The sequence below is a fragment of the Heterodontus francisci genome, chromosome 3 (genome assembly GCF_036365525.1).
Source record: "Heterodontus francisci isolate sHetFra1 chromosome 3, sHetFra1.hap1, whole genome shotgun sequence".
Lineage (NCBI taxonomy): Eukaryota > Metazoa > Chordata > Chondrichthyes > Heterodontiformes > Heterodontidae > Heterodontus > Heterodontus francisci.
Window position 1 is genome coordinate 162,344,346 of NC_090373.1, and position 20,000 is coordinate 162,364,345.

The window sequence follows — 20,000 nt, forward strand, 5'->3', positions numbered from 1 at the left end:
TAGAGATCAAAATCACTCCTGACAGATGGACATCTATCCCGAATACTCTGCATCGCTACGTGTACGGGCAAACATTGGCTACATGTGCAAGCAAAAAAAATGCCAGGTGTCTCACTAAATCAGTGTCCAACATAGTGACGAGAAACTAAGTTAATAAATTAATCTTCACATTTAAAGCTTTGTCACAAAAATGCACATGTTGTTGATTTGATTAATAGTAAAATAAATTTTAATGCCTTTATCTTTCAGAAATTGCCTCACCAGCCCCCCCAAATGAAAAGGTTGGACAACCCTGACCTAGATGGACAAGGGCAGCAAGAGCATGGAAACATCACCATCAAGTCACACACCATCCTGACTTGAAAATATATCACCAATCCTTCATTGTCACTGGCGCAAAATTCTGGAACTCCATTCCTAATTAGGAGCACTGTGGGAGTACCTTCACCACACAGACTGCAGTAGTCCAAGATGGCAGCTTACCACCACCTTCTCAAGGCTAATTTGGGATGGTTAATAAATGCTGGCTTTCCAACGATGCCCATATCCAGTGAATGAATAAAAAAAAGTGAGGCACTCGAAGAAGAATGTCGCAGAATAGCGAGAGGCATGGCAAAATGTGACTTTGTGATAAGCAATTTTTTTAAATTTGTTCATGGGATGTGGGCGTTGCTGGCTCAGCCAACATTTATTGCCCATCCCTAATTACCCTTGATAAGCTGGTGGAGAACTGACGTTGAACCACTGCAGTCCATGTGGGGTAGGTACACCCACAGTGCTGTTAGGAAGGGAGTTTCAGGATTTTGACCCAGCGACAATGAAGGAACAGCAATATAGTTCTGTCAGGATGGTGTGTGGCTTGAAGGGGAACTTGCAGGTGGTGGTGTTCCCAGGCATCTGCTGTCCCTTGTCATTCTAGGTGGTAGAGGTCACAGGTTTGAAAGGTTGCAGTCTAAGGAGCCTTGGTGCATTGCTGCAGTGCAACTTCTGGATGGTACACTGCCGCCACTGTGCGTCAGTGTGGAGAGAGTTAATGTTTGTGGATGGGGTGACAATCAAGTGGGCTGCTTTGTCCTGGAGGGTGTCGAGCTTCTTGAAATTTGTTGGAGCTGCACCCATCCAGGCAAGTGCAGAGTATTCCATCACACTCCTGACTTGTAACTTGTATATGGTGGACAGGCTTTGGAGAGTCAGGAGGTGAGTATCTCGCCGGAGGATTCCTAGCCTCTGACTTGCTCTTGTAGCCACAGTATTTATATGTTAATCTAGTTTAGTTTTTGGTCAATGGTAACCCCAGGTTGCTGATATGCCACTGCTACAGCAGTCGGAGAAGGACAGGCAGTCAAAAGTAGTTATGCAGAAAGCTTTCAGTAAAGAGTAAACTGCTAGTACCCGTCAGTCAACCTCAATCATGTCAGGATGTCAATATGATCATTTACACAAACGTCATGGATGGGTAGGGAACAACTCTGGAAATGAGGCTTTGGACGTGAATGGCATAGAGTATGGAATGGAGCATGTGCTATACCTACCTGGACCACACAACCAAGTTGACCCCTTGGGTTAATGCAAGTCTTTCTTTCTCGGTGTCATACCTCAAATAGCTTGTGATTCTCTTGATTGCATTCATAGCCATCAGGGAATTCTTTTGCCTTCTCACCAAATAAGCCATGAAAGGGCATCTGTAGAAACTTTTATTAAAGTTCTTGAAATTTGCAGCTAGTTAATCAGTGAAACAGGCTCCCCTGTGCTCAAAACTACTGCTGTGATAACCTGAAGAAGACCCTTCAAAACTGGACATGCTCAGGGATGATGTTAAAGGAAATAGAAAGCAATGGAGGTGAGCAAATTAAAAGAGACAAACAGAAATCCTGTTGAAGGGAAGAGTAGAACTTCTTCAAGTTGGGCATTCCTGGAAGTGCAGTGACAGTGAATTGAACACTAATACAAAAGTAAAAATACTGCTGATGAAAATCCTGAAACATTAACTCTGTTTCTCTCTCCACAGATGCTGCCAGATCTGCTGAGTATTTCCAGCATTTTCTGTTTTTATTTCATATTTCCAGCATCAGCAGTATTTTGCTTTTGTATTAGTGTTCAATTCACTGTCACTTCACTTCCAGGAATGCCCACCTTGAAGAAGTTCTACTCTTCTCTTCGACAGGATTTCTGTTTGTCTCTTTTAATTCGCTCACCTCCATTGCTTTCTATTTCCTGTAACATCATCCGTGAGCATGTCCAGTCCCACTGGCAAAGGTGAGGTACAATGGTGTACAGTTGAGTGGGAGCATCCCTGGGAGTCCTCAACGTTGACTCCGGACCTCATGAAGCCTCAAGGCTTCAGGGTAAATATGGGTAAGGGAACCTCCTGCTGATTACTATTTACTACACTCTCTCGGCCAATGAATCAGTACTCCAACATGTTGACCACCACTTTGAGGGAATTCTGAGGGTAGCAAGCACCAAAAGCTAGTGGATACATATGAAAAATAATCAAAGGACTACTGGAATGTTGGCTTTTATCTCAAAGGGGCTGTATTACAAAGCTGTAGAAGTTAGATAAAGCTCTGGTTAGACCCAACCTAGTGTACTACGTCCAAATCTGGCATCACATCTTAGGAAGGATATACTGACCTTGGATTGGGTGAAGTGCATATTCACCAGAATGGTACTGGGGCTAAAAGGGTTAAATTATGAGATCAGTTTACATATACTAAGTTTGTATTCTCTTGAGAGGAGATGATTAAGAGGTGATCTGACTGAAGTGTTTAAGATTATTGAAGGATTTTACAGGGTGGAGAGAGGGAAATTATGTCCTCTAGTGGGGGAGTACAGAGCAAGGGGACATAGTCTTAAAATTAGAGCTGGGTGTTTAGGAGAAATGCACGTATTCATGCAAAGGGTAATGGAAATCAGAAACTCTCTTCCACCCAAAAAGCTGTTGAGACTAGGTCATTTGAAAATTTTAAAACTGTGACTGTTAGATATTTGTGAGGCTATGGTATAAATGGTTACGTAACAAAGGTAGCTAAATAGAGTTAAGATACAGATCCACCATGCTCGAATTTAATGGTGGAACAGGCTCAAGGGACTGAATGGCCTACTCATGTTCCTATGTTCCTGAGGGTGCAGAATATACTCCAAGATGCGAAGTGGTGGAGGGGGGGGGGGGTATTTCAACATCGCAAAGAATGGCCTGGAAGCACCATCACTGGCCAAGCTAGTCAAGTCCTAAAGAACATAGCTGCGAGACTGAGCTTGCGACAGGTAGTGAGAGACCAACCAGAGGGAATAATCTATTTGACCTTGGCCTGATCAATTTACCTATTACAGGTGCATCTGTCCATGACAAAGTTGGCAAGAGTGACCACCGCAAAGTCCTGTTGCTGCACTGAGGACACCCTCCACCATGCTCTGTGGCACTAACATCAAGGTAAGTAGGATCGCTCAAAACTGGAATCCAGGAAGCCCTGTAGGCGATCAGCAGCAGCAGAATTCCACCACAATTTCCAACATTGTGGCCCAGCATATGCCTCATTTATTCTTCCATCATCATCAAGCCAGATGATGAACTCTCGTTCAATGAGGAGCGTGGAAAAGCATGTCAGAAACAACACCAAGCACATCTAAAAGTGAGCTGCCAACCCAGTGAACAGACAACACATGCATGCTGAACACTGCAAGCAGCATGCTATCAACAAATCTAAGCAACCCCACAACCACATGGATCAAGTCAAAGCTCTGCAGTCCTGCAACATCCAATGATGATTAGTAGTGGACAATTAAGCAACTAAAGGGAGCAGGAGGCTCCAAGAACATCCCCATGGTCAATGATGGCAGAGCCCAGCACGTGAGCCAGAAATGCCAAATGGATGATCCATCTCAGCCTTCTCTTGAGGCTCCACCATCACAGATGGCAGTCTTCAACGAAAGTGATTCACTATGTAATATCAGAGAAACAGCTGAGTGCACTGGGTACAGGGAAGGCTCTGAGTCCTGCTAATATTCCAGTTGTAGTGCTGAAGACTTGTGCTCCAAGACCAGCCACACCTTTAGCCAAGCTGTTCCATTACAGCTACAGCTCAGAATGTACGAAATATGTAAAATTGTCCAGATATGTCCTGTCCACAAAAAGCAGGACAAATCCAACCCAACCAAGTAACATCCTATCAACCTACTCTCAGTCATCAGCAAAGTGATGGAAAGAGTCATCGACAGTGCTAGCAAGTGGTACTTAATCATCAATAACCTGTTCACGAATGCTCAATTTGGGTTTTGACAGGACTACTCAGTTCCAAACTTGATTACAGCTTTGCTCCAAACATGGACAAAAGAACTGAATTCCAGAGGTGAGGTGAGAGTGACTGCCCTTGAATTCCAGGCAGCAATCAAGCAGGTGTGACACCAAGGAGCATTAGTAAAACTGAAGTCAATTGGGATTAGGAGGAAAATCAGCCAGTAGCTGAAAGCATACATAAAACAAAGGAAGATGATTGTGATTGCTGAAGGCTAATCATTTCAGCCCCAGGACATCTCTAGAGAAGTTCCTCAGGGCACTGTCGTAGCCTTATCTTCAGAAGTGGGGATGTTCACTGATGATTACACAGTGGTCCGTTCCATTCGCAACTCCACAGATAATAAAACAGTGAATGCCTGCACTAAGTAAAACCTGGACAACATTCAGGCTTGGGCTGACAATTATCAAGTAACATTCACACCATGCAACTATCAGGCAATAAGCATCTCCAACAAAAAGGAGTTTACCCACCTTCCCTTGACATTCAATGGCATTACCAAAACTGAATTCTCCACCATCAACCCCTCAAGAGTCGCCATCGACCAGAAGCTCAACTGGACTAGCCATGTAAATACAACGGCTACTAGAGCAGGTCAGAGGCTAGATAGCTAAGATATTCTGTGCTGTGGGAGCACATTCATCAGATGGATTGCAGTAATTCAAGAAGGCTCATCATCAGGGAAGCTCAGAATGATCAATCAATCCTGGCCTTACTAACAACACCCATAATCTCCAGAAGGAAGAAAAAAAAGATCACCAGTCCACATAAACCAACAATGATAGCAGTATTGAAGACTTTTTTTCATGAAACCAAATGATTGGCCAGTACAGAGGGAAACTTGTTCGTGTGGAGAGCGCAAAGCTGACCAGACTGATAGAAGGATGAAGTTAGCTGGTGTCAGTCCACACTAATGGGAAAGAGATGAACTGTAATCACCTGTACCACCTAGTATTTATGAAGGTGGGACACTACATCCTGGATCAATGTCACATAGTCCTTCCACATAGAGCTCATGTGTGGCAGAAGTGGATAGGTTCACTAGTACCATAATTTGTTTTGAGGAAGATTGACTGATGCTGGTCAGTACTTCTTTGGAGATAAGGTGCAGCAGCTTGAAGTAAAAGCAGCCCAACTGGCATGGAATAACAGAGGGCTGGGCGAAGTAGTTTTGGCATCAGAAAGTAGTTAGTTTGGTACATTATGCAATTTTCTCGAGAATTATTCTGTAGAATTTCAGAACCCAAGATGTACAAGTGGAGAACCTGAAGAAAATTCGACATTTAGTGGTGTCCTGCATGGCCAACAAACAACTGAGTATGTGATGCAAAGATTTAAGCTCTCTTTGAGAGGATTGAAGCAAGAAACATTCTATCTTCTGAGTGTGCTCTCTTTATGTAAGGTTCAAGAATTGATGTGTCTGACATGATGTTTAAGATTACTTAAAATATACTATTTCTTTTTTCAATTCTCAAACTTTTTTTTAATCATTCCGCCTCCTCCTGCCAAGGACAAGTACATGTATTGCACTTCATTCCAGTGATGTCTGGAGGATATTTGGAATGAAGAAGAATGTCTTAAAATAATAAAAATTAAATTTATTCGTATTTTTTGTAAATTTTGTTACTGGCACTCTATCATTCTTTGATTTGAAAGTCAGTCTCTGAACATCTATTAGCGTTACTTATGTGTTCTGGGATTTAGGTTACTAAATTTCAACTTGTAATTACTGTTTCTATATGTAGTCCAAGTTGCAATGCTACATTCTGCTAAGAAAATCAAGTGTAGGTTAAATAAGTTTATGATAACTTTGGCAAGTGTAATCTAATCACCAGAAAGGATGTATGCTGCTAGGCTGAAACTGTACCTTTACTTTTAGATACACCTCCACCTTCCTCATCTTCTTCAGTTATAACTACAGTCTCCAAGGTTTCTGCTTGAGCTTGTTGCCATTCAAATTCAGCTGTAGAAGACAATGGTAGAAGTATCCATCACTAATAAGAAGTCTCTAACAACATATAGTCTCTTTACTGTAATGCATAGGCTGAGAATAAATGTTTGTGAAATCATGAGAAAAAGAGCTGGCTTGCACTGACATTCTTTAATTAAAGCAAAATAGCCCAGGTATTCTATAGCTAGCACTGGATAAAGAAGCCAGCACTCAAGCTGTTTTGTATGTTAATAATGGGTTAACAAATTAAAGTTAAAGTTTGTTTACAATATAATACCATGATGACTAAGTAAAGCAATATTAAGGGCTTCAAGATAATTGAAATGTACAGAACATTCGAATTTTGCATTTTCCTAGAACTAACAAAGTTTAAAAACACACTAGTGAACCGAACATGTACAAAATAGAACATTTTATATGACAAGAGTTATATGATGTAACACACAATCTATTTATTATTAAACAGTTGATCCCTGCACTGCTCATGGATGAAAACAAATGGTGTCTTTCTTCCATGTGCATACGATATAGGCTACTCCAGTGTACTCTGAGAGAGCACCAATAGAGGAGACATTAAAATAAATTTCTATCTGTCTCTTCTTGGTTCAAGTGGACAGTAAAGATCCCAAGGCACTGTCCAAAGAAAACCAAGTTTTTCCAGCGTTCCAGCCAACATCCAACTTTCAATTAATACCAAAAACATAGATGAACTTGTGAATGTCAGATGTTATTGACATAGAATAATTGTTGGGTTTACTTAAATAATGGTCACTGCACTTAATAAATAATTCTGTATATTAACATACGAGTAGGCCACTCCGCCCCTCGAGCCTGCTCCGACAATGAATATGTTCATGGCTGAACTGATTGCTCCACATTCCCACCTACCCCCGATAACCTTTCACCCCTTTGCTTATCAAGAATCTATCTACCTCTGCCTTAAAAATATTCAAAGTCTCTGCTTCCACCGCCTTTTGAGGAAGAGAATTCCAAAAACTCACGACCCTCAGAGAAAAAATTTCTCCTCATCTCGTCTTAAATGGGGAACGCCTTATTTTTAAATAGTGACTCCGAGTTCTAGATTCTCCCCCAAGGGGAAGCATCCTTTCCACATCCACCCTGTCAAGACCCCTCAGGATCTTATGTTTCAATCAAGTCACCTCTTACTCTTCTAAATTCCAGTGGGTATAAGCCTAGCCTGTCCAATCTTTCCTCATGAGACAGCCTGCCCATTCCAGGTATTAGTCTAGTAAACCGTCTCTGAACTGCTTCTAACACATTTACATCCCTCCTTAAATAAGGAGACCAATACAGTACACAGAACTCCAGATGTGGTCTCACCAATGCCCTGTATAATTGAAGCATAACCTCGCTGCTTTTGTATTCAATTCCCCTCGCAATAAACGATAACATTCCATCAGTTTTCCTAATTAGGTGCTGTACCTGCATACTAACCTTTTGCGATTCATGCACGAGGACATCCAGTTTCCTCTGCATCTCAGAGCACTGCAAACTCTCACCATCTAGATAATATGTTTTTTCCTACCAAAATGGACAGTTTCACATTTTTCCACATTATACTCCATTTGCCAGATCTTTGCCCACTCACTTAACCTTTCTATATCCCTTTGTAGCCTCCTTACATCCTCTTCACAACTTACTTTCCTACCTATCTTTGTGTCATCAGCAAATTTAGCGACCATACCTTCAGTCCCTTCATCAGTCATTTTATAAATTGTAAAAAGTTGAGGCCCCAGCACTGATCCCTGTGGCACACTACTCATTACATTTTGCCAACCAGAAAATGACCCATTTATACCTACTCTCTGTTTCCTGTTAGCTAGCCAATCTTCTATCCATGCCAATAATGTTACCCCCTACACCATGAGCATTTATTTTTCGCAATAACCTTTGATGTGGCACCTTATCAAATGCCTTCTGGAAATCTAAATACATCACTGGTTCCCCTTCATTCACAGCACGTGTAACTCCCTCAAAGAACTCCAATAAATTGGTTAAACATGATTTCCCTTTCACAAAACCATATTGACTCTGCCTGATTACCTTGAATTTTTCTAAGTGCCCTGCTCTAACGTCTTGAATAATAGCTTCTAACATTTTCCCTAAGACAGATGTTAAGCTAACTGGCCTGTAGTTTCTTGCTTTCTGTCTCCCTCCCTTTTTGAATAAAGGAGTTACATTCGCTATTTTTCAATCGAATGGAACTTTCGCCGAATCTAGGGAATTTGAAAAATTAAGACCAACGCATCAACTATCTCACTAGCCATTTCTTTTAAGAAGCTAGGATGAAATCCATACAACACCATGATGACTAAGGAACTATACAATTGACAAGTCTTTCTTCCTGTAGCTGTTTCTCCAATTGTTTTCTGCTTTAATTCTATGTGTCCCATTCTCGTGGCATAATTTTATGGGAATGAGGACAGAGGCGGGGTATTTTACTGCTGGCAGCTGACATGGAGGGTAGACTTCACACATTCATGCAGCAAGAAGGTAATAAATGTAGTTAAGAACCAAATTAACAGCAATTTTATTCTCCATTTTGCATTTAGCTGATGGCGCACAGGAACACCAGGCCATTGGACCCTCGCTGACTTAAAGGAGGCGACAAGGAGGCAGGAGTTCAGTTCTGGCTGCAAAGGGAAGCCATCGGGTGAGGCAACGTCAAATGCCAGGGAGGGTGGAGGAGAGAGGGCATCAGGAATCGGTCTGAGGAGTAGGTGCAAAAGTGCCCATACTGGAGGGGAGGCATGCCAGGGTCCCATCAGGCAAGTGCCACCTCCTCCAAGGTGACAACTGAGGGTAAGAAGTGGGGGCCGTTGGCTGTGAAGACCATGCACACAGGGAGAGGCAACCTGTCATGGGTCTCATTCACCCTGGCTTCAGAGCCACTGTTGAGCAGAAGGAGCAGCAGAGAGGAAGGGAGGTCCAGGCACCGGGAACAGGAGATCAGCCTCCTCAGCACCCCCAGGAGGGCCAGCTTCGGAGTCAGAATGCCAGAGAAGAGTGCAGAGGAGCATGCCAACAGCCTCCTGCGAGTAGAAGAAGATACCCTCTAAAGAGGGTCTACCGACCGAGGCTCAATTACATCCAGATGTCCGAAAGGCAGTGCCAACAAAGGCTTCACCTCTCCAGGGCGGCCAACACTGATCTGTGTGACATGATACAGGGCGGCTGAGTCCCATGTGCCATGGTGGACACCCAACGCCAGTGGCACTGAAGGTCACCATGGCACTGAACTTCCACACCTCTGGATCTTTCCTGGGATCCACTGGAGATATGTGTGAGATCTCAGTCTGCAGCACATCGGTGCACAAATGCCATGTTCAAGAGGGCAGGTGACTATGTGCACTACTGCAATGATCCAAACAAATAGTCAAGCTAAGAGGGCCATCGGGTATGGGGCCATCACTGGATTCCCCCTAGGGCAGGATGTGATAGACTGCAAGCATGTGCCCATCAAGGCGCCCGCAGACAAACCAGCAGCCTTCATCAACAGGAAGGGCTTCCATTCACTGAATGTACAACTGGTCTGTGACCACCGCAAACTGATCATACAAGTCTCTACATGGTTCCTACATGCCAGAGCTTTGCCAGCCCCCCACATGCCTTCAGGAATGGATACTGGAAGGCACAGGTTACCCACTGAGGACATGGGTACTTACACCTGTGAGGAACCCACACATGGAATCATTGAGTCATTTATGGCACAGAGGAGGCCATTCGGCCCATCAAGTCCACGTTGGCTCTCCACAGAGCTGTGCAGTCAGTTTCATTCCCCGGCTCGATCCCTGTAGCCCTGCGAGTGGATGCAGAGGAGAGGTACAACACCTGCCGCTACCCAAGCAATCACTGAGCAGGCCATTGGTCTCTCACGATATGATTCCGTTGTCTGGATTGATCTGGTAGAGCCCTTGGTATGCCTCAGCGATTGTGGTAGGTCTGTTGTGCACTGCACAACTTGGCACTACAGAGGGGGGAAAACATTGTCCAGTGAGGATATCATGGATTGTGTTGGTGAGGATGTGGAGGAAGATACTGCCCAGGCAGTGCAAGATGAAGGTCCCCAGGGACAGCACGAAAGGTGCAATGAAATACACGGAAGGGAAGTTTGAGACACCCTTATACATGCACACTCCTTATGACCCTTACTACCTTCGATATCCATCACAATAAAGCTGTAACTTAATGCAGCTCAGTTGTTGCCTTCCTTCGTTTTGCGCTCCATGGCCCTGCGCCCAGGTGCACATTGCACAGTGGCAAGGCTGAAGCATTGAGCGCTCGTGGCGTGGTCCCTCGCTTCCAGCCCATTCACGCAGGCAGGGTTTAAATGTCATCCCAAAGGGCATTAATAAAAGGAGGGAGATGTTGTGACATAATAGTACCTCTTTATTGTGTGTGACACCAAACACAACCCTTTCCATGCAGATTTAACATTCACCCGCAAACCCAAAGCGCATCTAGGTGCTCTTCTTAAATCTTTCACGGGTGCTCCTATGTGGTGCTCCCCCTGCACTGTCAGCTGAGGTGGAGGCAGGCTGCTGACCTTGCTGCCCCACAATTTGAGATGAACTTGCCGTTGACCTCTGGCTGCCTGAGACATGGAGGGCCCTGACATACTGCGGGCCTCCTACACAGGTGTAGGGACCTCCTCTATTGGGGACGATGGAGGTGCTGGCGTCACTGGGCTTTGGAGCTACTGCCAACACCAGGAGCACCTGAGAGTTGCTCCCAGATATGAAGGCAGCCGCTTCTCTCCCCTTTTAAGGCACACTTGTGCCTTCCTGCTGACCTGAGAGGGACGTGGACCTGGTGGAGACTCAAGGTGCCTCGTCCCCCTCTCGCCTTGCCACTGCTGCATAGAGCTCCTGGACAATGCAGTGGTGTACAGGTCTGCGCACATCTCCAGCAGCCACTGATTGGCGACCAACCTCTCAATGGAGTAAGCCAAAGGTGCATCCATCAGAGACATGGTAGCACTTGGGTTCGCAGAACCTCTGGCAACTCTGCCAGATGTTGGCTTATCTCTCACTAGAGCACTTCTCGTGTTGTTGGTGACACCAGAGGCACCTCATCAGCCTGGGGCTCAGCATGGGTCTGGTCTTCAGCAGTCTTATGACTGTCAGTGGTCTTGGCTGTCGTAGCCTCAATCAGCTCTCTCACCAATATGTAGCCAAGCCTCAGTCTGTGATGTGCTCACCAGGTTGTGTGCCCGAATTTAAACATGACAGGATACCCACCGACATGAAAGTATCTGCGCTGGTGGAGGGTGCAGGGGAATGATGTGACTGTGCACCCTCTGAGGATCCTTCCTCCTCCTCAGAGGTGGGTGGGGGTCCCCCAGTTTCTCCAGCTCTTTGTTCTTGTTGCTCATCTTGATCTACATGAGAGAACAGAGACATTGAAGGGTTAAGGGTTGCTCATCACAACATTCCAACCTCCCCTACTGTGCAGCTCCACTTATGCAGTGATGAACACATGAACAGCATGGCTCATTTGTAGCAGATCCACCCTGGTTGTCCCAGGAGATGCTCACTTACTCTCTTGAGCATGCACATCTGCCTCACCATCAGCTATGGAAAGGCAGCCTTGCTGCCCTGCCAGTTCCATAGCCTCCTCCTCCTCCATTGGGCTCAAGGCATGGAGATAAAGCACTCCACTGCTGGTCCTGGCATGCTCTTTTCAATTGTGGGTGGTCTTCTCCTGCAGACACAATGATGAACAAAGTTAGACTCCCAGCAGGGGCAAGATCTATACAATGATGATGATAATCCAGTGGTCCAAGGAGCACACATATACCTCCGGCATGCAGCCCCTTTCAAGGTACTGTGTGGGGTTATACAATGACTGATGTGCGCCTCTCACCAAGATACAGTCAAGCCTCAGGCAACATGTTCTGCTGCCCTTCCACAATGCACATGACTGGGTGGCCACTCCTTTTCCACCAAACACTCCCTCTTACTCTGCCACATGCAATACCCAAAGGGCGGCACAGTGGCGCAGTGGTTAGCACCGCAGCCTCACAGCTCCAGGGACCCGGGTTCGATTCCGGGTACTGCCTGTGTGGAGTTTGCAAGTTCTCCCTGTGTCTGCGTGGGTTTTCTCCGGGTGCTCCGGTTTCCTCCCACAAGCCAAAAGACTTGCAGGTTGATAGGTAAATTGGCCATTATAAATTGTCACTAGTATAGGTAGGTGGTAGGGAAATATAGGGACAGGTGGGGATGTTTGGTAGGAATATGGGATTAGTGTAGAATTAGTATAAATGGGTGGTTGATGTTCGGCACAGACTTGGTGGGCCGAAGGGCCTGTTTCAGTGCTGTATCTCTAATCTAATCTAACTAGAATCAGGAGTAGGCCATTTGGTTCTTCGAGACTGCACCATCATTCAATAAGATCATGGCTGATCTTTTACCTCAGCTACATCTTCCTGCGATATCCCCACATCCCTTGATTCACTTAATATCTAAAAAGCTATCAATCACCGATTTGAATATACTCAAAGACTGAGCATCCATAGCTCTGCAGTAAAGAATTCCAACGATTCACAACCCTTTGCGTGAAGAAGTTTCTCCTCTTCTCAGTCCTAAATGGCTGATGTGTTATTTGAGACTGACCTATAGTTCCAAACTCCTCAGCCAGGGACAACATCCTTCCAGCATCTACCCTGTCAAACCCCTTAAGAATCTTACATGTTTCAATAAGATCACCTTTCTTTCTTTTAACCTCCAGAGAATATAGGCAAATCCTGCTCCATCTCTCCTCACTGGACTGTCCTCTCATCCTAGGAATCAGTCTAGTGAACTTTTGTTGCATTCCCTCGGAGTAAGGCGAGTATATCCTTCCTTAGGTAAAGAGACCAAAACTATGCACTGTACTCAAGGTGTGGTCTCTTTATGGCCCTATACAGTTGTAGTAAGGCTTACACTTGTATTCGAATCTCTTTGTTAGAAAGGCTATGGGTGTACCTACACCACATGGACTGGAGCGTTTCAAGGTGGCTAGCACTGCAGCCTCACAGCACCAGCGACCCGGGTTCGGTTCTGGGTACTGCCTGTGTGGAGTTTGCAAGTTCTCCCTGTGACCACGCGGGCTTCCGCCTGGTGCTCCAGTTTCCTCCTGCCGCCAGAGACTTGCAGGTTGATAGGTAAATTAGCCATTGTAAATTGCCCCTAGTGTAGGTAGGAGAATGGTAGGAAATATGGGATTAATGTAGGAGGGGATGTGGTAGGGAATATGGGATCAATGTAGGATTAGTATAAATGGGTGGTTGATGGTCGGCACAGACTCGGTGGGCCAAAGGGCCTGTTTCAGTGCTGTATTGTTCTATGACTCACCATCACCTTCTCAGGGGCAATTAATCTAGGGAATAAATGCTGGGCTTGCCAATGATGTCCGCATCCCATGAAAGAATAAAACAAACGAGCATACCATTTACTTTCCTGATTGCTTGCTGTACCTGCATGTTAACTTTCTATGATTTGTGTAGAAGGACACCCAGGTTCTTTGAATGCCAACATTTCCCAATCTCTTACCATTTAAAAAAATCTTCTGCCCATCTTACTTTTTCTACCAAGTGGATAAGTTCAAACTTGCCCACATTATATTCCATCTGCCATGTTATTTCCCACTCACTTAACCTGTCCATATCTTTTAGCAGCCTCTTTGCAGCTTACTTTCCCACCTAACTTTGTATTATCAGAAAATTTGGATATATTTCACACGGTTCCCTCATCGAAGTCATTAGTATAAGTAATAAATCGCTGAGGCCCAAGCACTGATTTTTGTCATACCCCACTAGCTGCAGCTTGCCAACTCAAAAATTTCCCATTTATTCCTACTCTTTGTTTTCTGCCATTAACCAATCCTAAATCGATGCTAATATGTTACCGTTAATACCATTTGCCCCAACTTTATGTAATCTTCTGTGTGTGACACCTTATCAAATGTTTTTTTTAAAAATAATCCAAATACACCACATCCACTGGTTCCTTCCTATCATCCCTGCTAATTATGACCTCAAAAAATCAGATTTTTCAAACATGATTTCCTTTTCATAAATCTGCCTAATTATATTATGATCTTCTAAATCCCCTGATATCAAATCCTAAAGATTAGATTCTAGCATTCTCCCTACCACTGATGTCAGGCTAACTGTCCTATCGTTCCCCGTTTTCTCTCTCCCTCCTTTCATGAATAGTGGGCTATTTTGTGACCTATGTAGATTGTGTCCCCACCAATTCTTTTACAATAGTCTGTGTCGCCTATAGGTGGCACTCAAAAGAGCATTCACCCTATGTTACAGTTCATTTTTCAGTCACAAAAAAGCCTTTTTTAAATTCTTTCATGGTATGTGGGCGTCGCTGACAATGGCAGCATTTGTTGCCCATCCCTAATTGCTCGACAATTGAGTGGCTTGCTAGGCCATTTCACAGGGCAGTTAAGAGCCTGAAGTCACATGTAGGCCAGACTAGGTAAGGACAGCAGATTTCCTTGCCGAAAAGACATTAGTGAACCAGATGGGTTTTTATGGCATTTGATGATAGTTTCACGGCACCAGTACAGAGATTAGCTTTCAATTCCAGATATTTTTTTTTTAAAATTCATTCATGGGATGTGGGCGACGCTGGCCAGGCCAGCATTTATTGACCATCCCTAATTGCCCTTGAGAAGGTGGTGGTGAGCTGCCTTCTTGAACCGCTCAGTCCATTTGGGGTAGGTACACCCACAGTGCTGATAGGAAGGGGGTTCCAGGATTTTGACCCAGCGACAGTAAAGAAACGGCGATATAGTTCCAAGTCAGGATGGTGTGTGCCTTGGAGGGGAACTTGCAGGTGGTGGTGTTCCCATGTATTTGCTGCCCTTGTCCTTCTAGTTGGTACAGGTCGCGGGTTTGGAAGGTGCTGTCTAAGGAGCCTTGGTACATTGCTGCAGTGCATCTTGTAGATGGTACACACTGCTGCCACTGTGCGTCGGTGGTGAATGGAGTGAATGTTTGTAGATGGGGTGCCAATCAAGTGGGCTGCTTTGTCCTGGATGGTGTCGAGCTTCTTGAGTGTTGTTGGAGCTGCACCCATCCAGGCAAGTGGACAGTATTCCATCACACTCCTGACTTGTGCCTTGTAGATGGTGGACAGGCTTTGGGGAGTCAGCAGGTGAGTTACTCACCTCAGGATTCCTAGCCTCTGACCTGCTCTTGTAGCCACGGTATTTATATGGCTACTCCAGTTCAGTTTCTGGTCAATGGTAGCCCCTAGGATGTTGATAGTGGGGGATTCAGAGATGGTAATGCTGTTGAATGTCAAGGGGAGATGGTTAGATTCTGTCTTGTTGGAGATGGTCATTGCCTGGCACTTGTGTGGCGCAAATGTTACTTGCCACTTATCAGCCCAAGCCTGGATATTGTCCAGGTCTTGCTGCATTTCTACACGGACTGCTTCAGTATCTGAGGAGTCACGAATGGTGCAGAACATTGTGCAATCATCCACGAACATCCCCACTTCTGACCTTATGATTGAAGGAAGGTCACTGATGAAGCAGCTGAAGATGATTGGGCCTAGGACACTACCCTGAGGAACTCCTGCAGTGATGTCCTGGAGCTCAGATGATTGACCTCCAACAACCACAACCATCTTCCTTTGCGCTAGGTATGACTCCAGCCAGCGAAGGGTTTTCCCCCTGATTCCCATTGACCTCAGTTTTGCTAGGGTTCCTTGATGCCATACTCAGTCAAATGCTGCCTTGATGGCAAGGGCAGTCACTCTCACCTCACCTCTTGAGTTCAGCTCTTTTGTCCATGTTTGAACCAAGGCTGTAATGAGGTCAGGAGCTGAGTGGCCCTGGTGGAACCCAAACTGAGAGTCACTGAGCAGGTTATTGCTAAGCAAGTGCTGCTTGATGGCACTGTTGATGACACCTTCCATCACTTTACTGATGATTGAGAGTAGGCTGATGGGGCGGTAATTGGCCGGGTTGGACTTGTCCTGCTTTTTGTGTACAGGACATACCTGGGCAATTTTTCCACATTGCAGGGTAGATGCCAGCGTTGTAGCTGTACTGGAACAGCTTGGCTAGGGGCGCGGCAAGTTCTGGAGCACAGGTCTTCAGTACTATTGCCGGAATATTGTCAGGGCCCAAAGCTTTTGCAGTATTCAGTCATTTCTTGATATCACGCGGAGTGAATCGAATTGGCTGAAGTCTGGCATCTGTGATGCTGGGGACTTCAGGAGGAGGCCGAGATGGATCATCAAAAATTAATTAATTAATTAATTGAATTTAAATTCCATCAGCTGCCATGATGGAACTTGAACCCGTGTTGCCAGGGACCTTGCCTGGGCCTCTGGATTACTAGTTCAGTAACAGTACCACTACACCATCGTCTGTCTCCCCTATTCAAAAGATTGGTTTGTGTCTGTCTGCAGTTCCACATTCTGACCACTGGTAGCTCTGCAGCAATTTGAGTTCTCAAATAAAAGCAAAATACTGCGGATGCTGTTCCGAAGAAAGGTCACTGACCCGAAACGTTAACTCTGCTTCTCTTTCCACAGATGCTGCCAGACCTGCTGAGTGGTTCCAGCATTTCTTGTTTTTATTTGAGTTCTCAATGTCCTCTCTGTCAGCTATCAAGAGAGCCAGATGAGTTTTAGCCTTTCAAAAATTAACAATTTAAAAGTTCCATATTATTCTTAATGGGGTACTACCTATTATTTTTTTCTCTTCGCCACCAGTCCCCAACCTGCTTGCTGCCTCTCTCCTTGGTAATGAGAACTCCTTTATAATCACATCTTTACCAATTTACAGTATATCCCCCTCAATGATGTACAACATTGGCCTATCAGTTTATTTTCCACTGACATGTAATCTGGGCTCACAGTGTAACTCTCCCCCTCCCCCTCCCCCCACCCATCTCCACTGAGCCGGATGACAGCCTATGCTGTACAACCCCCTCTTCCTCAGTCACTCAGCTAGATGCCTCCTACTTTTCCCCAAATTCCTTTCCATCATTATCTCCCATTCCCCTCCTCTTCCCAACTTCATCCCTTCCCTTCCCTCCTCCAACTCTCTTCACTTATCTCCCTTTCCTTCCCTTTGCAGCAGCACTTCTTCTCCCAGATGTTTTGAAGTGTCTGCTTGTTTCCTCACAATGTATTCTTCCTCAACATCATACATAAAAAATACAGCTCCCAATTTTTCAGGTAAGAGAGCTCTCAATAGTTCATTGGGTTTTTCAAAAGTACTTCAATGGCTGTAAAGTGCTTTGGAACATCCTGAGGTGATGAAAGGCACTATATAAATGCAAGATTTTCTTTTTAGCCCATCAGAATCAAGAAGTCACTGCTTTTCATAAAATAAAAGGTGGGAAAGGAAAAGAAATTGGCAGAGAAAGCAACAAAGGCCATCATTCTAGAGTTCAAAAACATAAAAAGCTGTATGTGGAAAGTAAATGTAAGGCAGAATCATTGAAACATTGAATCTTGATATTATGTTTAAAAATTAGATTGTTAAAAAAAATTTATTTCCTAAATTACCTTGAGCTTTCTCTAACATTGTTTTTTCCAATTTATTTCTAATGGTAACTAATGCTGACTGCAGTGCTTCTGCCCGAATTTGTTCAATATTCTCAAGCTGCAGTCTCTGTCGATCTGGCTCCACAAGCTGGGATACGTCCAGAATCTGAAAAGTTGTTTTATAGCAGTTATTATTTGAATGATGACAGATTTCTAAGCTTTTACAGAGGAACCTTGATTATCATGCATCCAGTACTTTTGACAATTTTCACAGATAATGGATGACCTGCAGGAGTCAGAGTATCCAGCAATTTTTCTTCCAAAGATCCTCTTAATGGCAAGAGCAGCTAGTGCTAGATCAGCTGATGTTATGGCACAGAAAGAGGTCATGCAGCCCATCATGTCTGCGCTGGCTGAAAAAACTAGCCGCCCAATCTAATCTTCAGGTGAAGGTCCAGGTGCCTTTTGAATGAGTTGAGAGTTTCTGCCTCCACCACCGATCCAGGCAGTGAATTCCAGACACTCACCACCCTCTGGGTGAAAAGGTTTTTCCTCCTGTCCCCTCTAATCCTTCTATCACTTTAAATCTGTGCTGCCTGGTAATTGACCTCTCCGCTAGGGGAAACAGGTCCTGCCTGTTTACTCTAAGTTGTCGTGATGCAGAGTATTCCAGATTGATGTCATTGTGTCAGGAGTGATCTTGATCACGCTCTCTCCCCCTCTCTCTCTCTGCTCCTTTCACTCTCTCTCTTCTCTTTCTGCCCCCCTCGCTCTCTGCGCTCCCCCCTTTCTTCCTGCGTACCCTCTCTCTCTCTGCGACCGCTCTCCCTGCCCCCCTCCCTCTCACTGCCCACCCCTCGCTATCCCTGCCCAACCCTTCTCTCTATAGCTCTGCTCCCCCTCTCTCTATAGCTCTGCTCCCCCTCTCTCGAAAGCTCTGCCCCCTATTTCTTTCTCTCCCTCTCTGCCCTCTCCTCTCTCTCTCTCTGTCCCCTCCTTCTTTCTCTCTCTCCCTCTGCCCCCTGTCTTTCTGCTCTATGCTGTTCTCTCTCCATTTTCAGTCTCTCTCTGCCCCCTCTCTCTCTCCCTCTCTGTCCCTCTCCTTCTCTCTCTCTCTCTCTCGCTCTCTGTGTCCCACTTTTTCTCTCTCTCTCTCTGCCCCCCATCGCTATCTCTCCCTCTCTGCCCCCGCCACTCTCTCTCTGCTCCCCTATTTCTCTCTCTCTGCCCTCGCTCTCTCTCTCTCTGCCCACCCTGCTCACTTTCTCTCACTCTCTCCCTCTCTGCCCCCTCTCTCTCTCCTCCTCTGCAACCCTCTCTTTCTCTCCCTCTGCACCCCTCTCTCGCTCGCTCTCTCTCTGCACCCCTCTCTTTGCCCCCCTCTCTCGCTCTTCGCTCTCTCTCTCTGCCCCCTGCCCCCTCTCTCTGCCCCCGGCCCCTATTTATTTCTCTCTCTCTCTCTGTCCCCCTCTTTCTCTCTGTTCCCTCATTCTCTCTCCCCCCATCTCTGCCCACCCTCTCTCTCTCTGCCCACCCTCTCTCGCTCTCTCTCTGCCCCCCCACCACTCTCTCTGCTATCTGCCCCCCTCTCTCTCTGCCCCTGTCTCTCTCTCTCTCTCTGCCCATTCTCTCTCTCCTCTCTCACTTACCGCCCCCCCATCTCTGCCCCCTCTCTCTCTCTCTGCCCCCTTCTCTCTCTCTCTCTCTCAGCCCCCCTCCCTCTCTGCTCTCTGCCCCCCCCCGTTTCTCTGCTCTCTGCCCCCCTCCCTCTCTCAGCCCCCCTCCCTCTCTGCTCCCCCCGTCTCTCTGCTCTCTGCCCCCCCCCTCTGCCCCCCCCTCACTCTCTCTCCCTCTGCACCCCTCCCTCTCTCCCTCTGTACTCTCTACCCCCTTGCTCTGCTCTCTACCCCCCCCTCTCTCTCTGTCCACCTCATTCTCTCTGCCCACCCTCTCTCTGCCCACTCTCTCTCTCTCTCTCTGCCCTCTCTCTCTGCACTCCCTCTCTGTCCCCCTCATTCTCTCTCTCTCCCTTCCCTCTCTCTGCCCACCCTCACTCTCTCTACCCCCCTCTGCTCTCTACCCCCCTCTGCTCTCTCTCTCTCTGCCCACCCCCGTCTCTCTCCCTCTGCCCCCTCTCTCTCTTGCTCCCTCTGCCCCCTTCTCTCGCTCCCTCTGCCCCCTTCTCTCGCTCCCTCTGCCCCCTTCTCTCTCTCTCTCCCTCCCTCTACA

General features: G+C 45.9%; 1 protein-coding gene across 5 annotated transcripts in view; it reads right to left on the bottom strand.

Annotated features, from left to right (window-relative positions):
- Positions 1-20,000, bottom strand: part of ak9 (adenylate kinase 9) — a 455,773-nt gene that overhangs the window by 354,980 nt on the left and 80,793 nt on the right. For all 5 annotated transcript variants that reach the window (XM_068027233.1, XM_068027231.1, XM_068027230.1 and 2 more), the window contains 2 exons: positions 17,793-17,937; positions 6,163-6,258 (listed from right to left, as the gene is read on the bottom strand). In XM_068027233.1, the coding sequence (XP_067883334.1) occupies positions 6,163-6,258; positions 17,793-17,937 (241 nt within the window). The remainder of the gene's footprint in view (positions 1-6,162; positions 6,259-17,792; positions 17,938-20,000) is intronic.